Source organism: Triticum aestivum, chromosome 2A, assembly GCF_018294505.1.
Source record: "Triticum aestivum cultivar Chinese Spring chromosome 2A, IWGSC CS RefSeq v2.1, whole genome shotgun sequence".
In the NCBI taxonomy this organism is placed as follows: domain Eukaryota; kingdom Viridiplantae; phylum Streptophyta; class Magnoliopsida; order Poales; family Poaceae; genus Triticum; species Triticum aestivum.
Window position 1 is genome coordinate 265,705,814 of NC_057797.1, and position 4,079 is coordinate 265,709,892.

Sequence of the window (4,079 nt, forward strand, 5' to 3'; positions counted from 1 at the left end):
CGTTTACAACCCTAAAGAAATTTTGAAATTGGATCCCACTTATTTGCACGGAAGGTCGACACTATTTTGAATACTCCAAGTACACCATGCAACTACCAGCACATTGGTTGGAGCCAAAACAATTCAGACAGGTGGCTACTGCGTCAACTGCCAGGTGCGTCCGCTTTGATCCCCACAGAGTGGTACCAATTTGGAGCCAAACCGATTTCGAAACTGGGATACTGGATTCTCCGGCCAAGATAGCAAATGAGGAAATTTCGAACTGGGATGGGCCCTGTTTGGATCCCTAAGTTAAAGTTAGATATAGTTAGATTGGGCTCAAATAACCCAAAAGGATCCAAACATGATGGGTTAGTTTGGGTTAGTTGAATCTAACCCACCCCAAAAACTAGCCCACACTAGAGGAGCTTATTTGGGTTAGTTTTTCTGGGCCCACTAAAAAAATAGTAAAAAAACTCACCCCTCCCGCACCAGATCCCTCCTCTCCACCCACCTCGCACGACTCCTCCCCATTGCGCCGCTCGCCCAAGCGCAGCGCCGCGCCGCCGGAACCCCGGGAGCGCCCTCCTGCGGCCCCGCTCGCCCTCCTCCGTCAGCCGCTCGCCCTCCTCCGTCAGCCGCTCGCCCTCCTCCGGTCGCCGCTCGCGCCGCTCCCTCCTCACCGGCCGCCGCTCGCCCTCCCTCGGTCGCCGCTCCCGCTGCTCCCTCCTCACCGGCCGCCGCTCGCCCTTCTCCGACCGCCGCTCGCAGCGCATCTAGGGGTGAGTTCGAGGGTTCCTTCTCTGGTTGCTAGATGGACAATTTATTCCATGAATTTCTGTAGTTTCGGTCATGTGTTTTGGTTGCTAGATGGCCAGAATTTCCTGAAGAAGGAAGACTATTATTGTACATGGAAACAAAAACAGATTAAGGAAAGAGTGCAATATCGTTCAAGGCAAGAGCAAATTAAGGAAGTCCATCCGGTATTAGAGGACTGCTGTTATTTACGTCCTTTCTGGCCTTCTGTTCCTAAATTATCTCGCCTACAGTTACGGCCACGCTGTGTTTTTTCATTCCTTGTATACCTGCAACGTCCGGTCATCATGGGAACGGTACACGGGACGCGGCGTCGACCCGCGTTCCGGGCTACTATGGCTTGGATTTTATAGGATACTTTGTACCTCAATTCCTTCTGATGTGTTTCGTTTTCTACTATCATTGCTAAATGGCTGCAATACAGGCATGTGAAAAGGTGGGGGCTGAGGTTTTTCTTTGCTATTTATATTTACTTACATTGCTTTGCCTAAAATGTGTATATTTACTCCTGTCCTGTGTATCACAATCGTTGTTATAAAATGCTTGTGTAAAAGTGGAACCGCATGCTTGTATAAATGTCCTGTGTATCACAATCCTATGTATAGTTGTTTGTCGTAGAAGTTGGTTATCTTAACCTATATATTTTATCCATCTTTTCATGTGTACCCGAATATTACTCCGGTCTCCTTACTCTCTTCTTTCTGCGTGTTTCCATTGTGCTTTCCTGAAGGTGCTACTGATTCTTCTCTTCTGGTGCAGGTAGTATAGCTTGGAGTAGAGCACCCGCGATGGATGGAGACGACTTCGACGTTTGGGGTTCGCAGCCATCGGCAAGCGGCCCTGCTACCCATGCCGGTCTCGACCTCAACTCGCAAGCACCGGTGTCGGAGGGGTTCCCGGGGCTTGGGCTCTACGGAGCCTTCCTGCAGAGCGATGATGACGAGCTCCTCCCTAGGCGCGTCAGGGGCTCCGGGCTCCCTCCCTATCGCCCACCCTACGCCCGGCGACTGAACTTCGGCGGCTCCTTAGCGGCGGCAGCTGGTCGCGGAGGAGGAAACGGTGGCGTGTTCCTTGGCGGGTCGTCGTCGGGGGCAGGCGACGGTGTTCGGCAGCGTGCCAACTCGGCCGCCGCGGCACCCAGCCGCCGTAACCAGCGCACCGGCACGGCGTTCAGTGGCAGCGACGTTCGGCAGCGCGCCAACTCGGCCGCCGCGGCACCCAGCCGCCGGGCACCGAGGAGTGCTGTCCGTGCGCAAGCATCCGGCTCTGGCGCTCCCTTTGACAATGGTGATGAAGAATTGGAGGATGACGTGGAAGAGTTTGCGAGCTCCGGAGGTCCCTCGGTGAGCCAAAACAATCGAGCCCAATGGAATGATGCTAATAGTGCTTGCTTGTTAGAATTGTGCATTGAGCAACGTGCAGCAGGAACGTATAATGGTGTAACAATGACTGCTGAAGGGTACCAAGCTGTTATGGACGGCTTACTTGCTAGAAGGGGGTTGGTGTATTCCCGTGTGCAGGTGAAGAACCAGATAGTCGTACTCAAAAACACCCACTCCTTTTGGCGATACATGCAAGTGCACACAGGGTTGGGGAGGAAACCAGATGGAACCATTGATGCCGACTCTGAGTTCTGGATAACACACACAGAGGTACACTTTTCACTAAGGCTAGCTAGATGTGACTCAACTACATACTGTACATATGTTTCATATGCTAGGCTGGGTTGTGCTTATTTTGGTTAGCAGAGGTGCACTTTTAACTAAGGCTAGCTAGATGTGACTCAACTACATACTGTACTTATGTTTCATATGCTAGGCTGGGTTGTGCTTATTTTGGTCAGCGGCAACAAAATTTACTCAAAAAGTGAAGTTCAACTACAATTCTGAATTATTTTTACATAATATAAATGCTTTATTCTTCTACGCACTGTACTATTTTTAAATCTTGTTTGTTCTAATTTGAACCCACTATACAATCAGTGAATCAGATTATTTTGCACTCCTTTTTCACTTTTTCTTGGCTGCACATACAGGATGACTCATTTTAATAATATAGTAGATAGATTCTGAAGTGTGCTCTCATATCCTAACTAGTTTTACATTTTCACTATCTTGCAGAAGAAACCATACCTAAGGAAGTTGCAGTGGGGTCCTCCAGCAAACGAGGAGTTGCTTGATCAACTGTTCAGAGGTTGCACCGTGGATGGAAGCACAACCTTTGTGCCTGGAGATGATTATGGTCAGACTCAAGGGCAAGATGCAGGGGCAGAAGAGGAGTTTCAAGGAACACCTACAAGTACAAGCAACCAGAGGAGCCAGAGGGGCAAGAGGTCATTAAGCACTTCAAGCACTTTGACTAGTCCATTGAAGAAGAGCAAGATCCCAATGGTGAAAATTGTCAAGGACATAGCCAATACCTGCAAGGAGTCTGTCGCAGCCAACACTAAGCAAATGCAGAAACGTGCAAATGAGAAGGCTGCATTTTCTGTGAAGAGGTGTCAGGAGCTGGCATTTGAGTGCGGTGTTCAGCAAACAATTGACTCTGTCTATGCTATGTCCAAGATGTTCAAAACGGAGTACCAAAGGGAGTTCTTTTGTGGCCAATTAACTCCTGAGCTTAGGTTGGGTTACTTCAAGAAATGGTGCAGAGACAACAATTTGGAGTAGTTGGGAAGTGTGTGTTAAGATGTTGAACCTATTTAAATTGTTGTATATTGAACCTGTCATGTGTTTGTGAGGCGTTGAACTATTATTTGTGTTGAACCTATTTTGTTTTATCTGCGGGCCGAATTAATTTCATTTGCTTACATTCCTTCAAGTTTTATGCTATGTGTTGATGATTTGGTACATGTGTTGAAGCAGGAAGAAGATCATGTCCCCATGACTGAGGAAGAAGAATATGATGGAGGTAGCACAAGTGAGGATGAGATCATATCCATGTGCCGCAACAATTTGGTGCAGTCCGAGAATTTAATCTTGAAGTTGGTTCCTATCTTGGGTATGTACTCTGATAACTACTTTGTGAAACTACCTAGGAGGGTCAGTGGATATTCTGGTTTGGATTGGGTGCAGGAGACACTAGCCCGAGATACCCAATGCTATAACATGTTTAGGGTTGAGAGACCTTTGTTTAATAGGCTACATAATACTTTGGTGCAATCATATGGCTTGAAGTCCACTACAAAAATGACATCTGTAGAGGCTCTAGCTATGTTTTTATGGATTGTTGGATCACCACAGTCAGTTAGACAGGCTGAGAACCGTTTCAGAAGGTCTATGGAG

General features: G+C 48.0%; 1 protein-coding gene across 1 annotated transcript; it reads left to right on the forward strand.

Moving 5' to 3' along the window:
* Positions 1-505: 505 nt before the first annotated feature.
* LOC123185216 (uncharacterized) lies at positions 506-3,582 on the forward strand. Its single transcript, XM_044597182.1, has 3 exons — positions 506-761; positions 1,555-2,447; positions 2,916-3,582. The coding sequence occupies exons 2-3, from the start codon at positions 1,584-1,586 to the stop codon at positions 3,462-3,464; spliced, it is 1,413 nt and encodes a 470-aa protein (XP_044453117.1). The 5' UTR covers positions 506-761; positions 1,555-1,583; the 3' UTR covers positions 3,465-3,582.
* Positions 3,583-4,079: the final 497 nt, after the last annotated feature.

Coding starts and splice junctions, on each gene's coding strand:
- LOC123185216 (XM_044597182.1), top strand. CDS start 1,584: ATGGATGGAGACGACTTCGACGTTTGGGGTTCGCAGCCATCGGCAAGC. Junction 2,448..2,915: donor TCTGGATAACACACACAGAG/GTACACTTTTCA, acceptor ACTATCTTGCAG/AAGAAACCATACCTAAGGAA.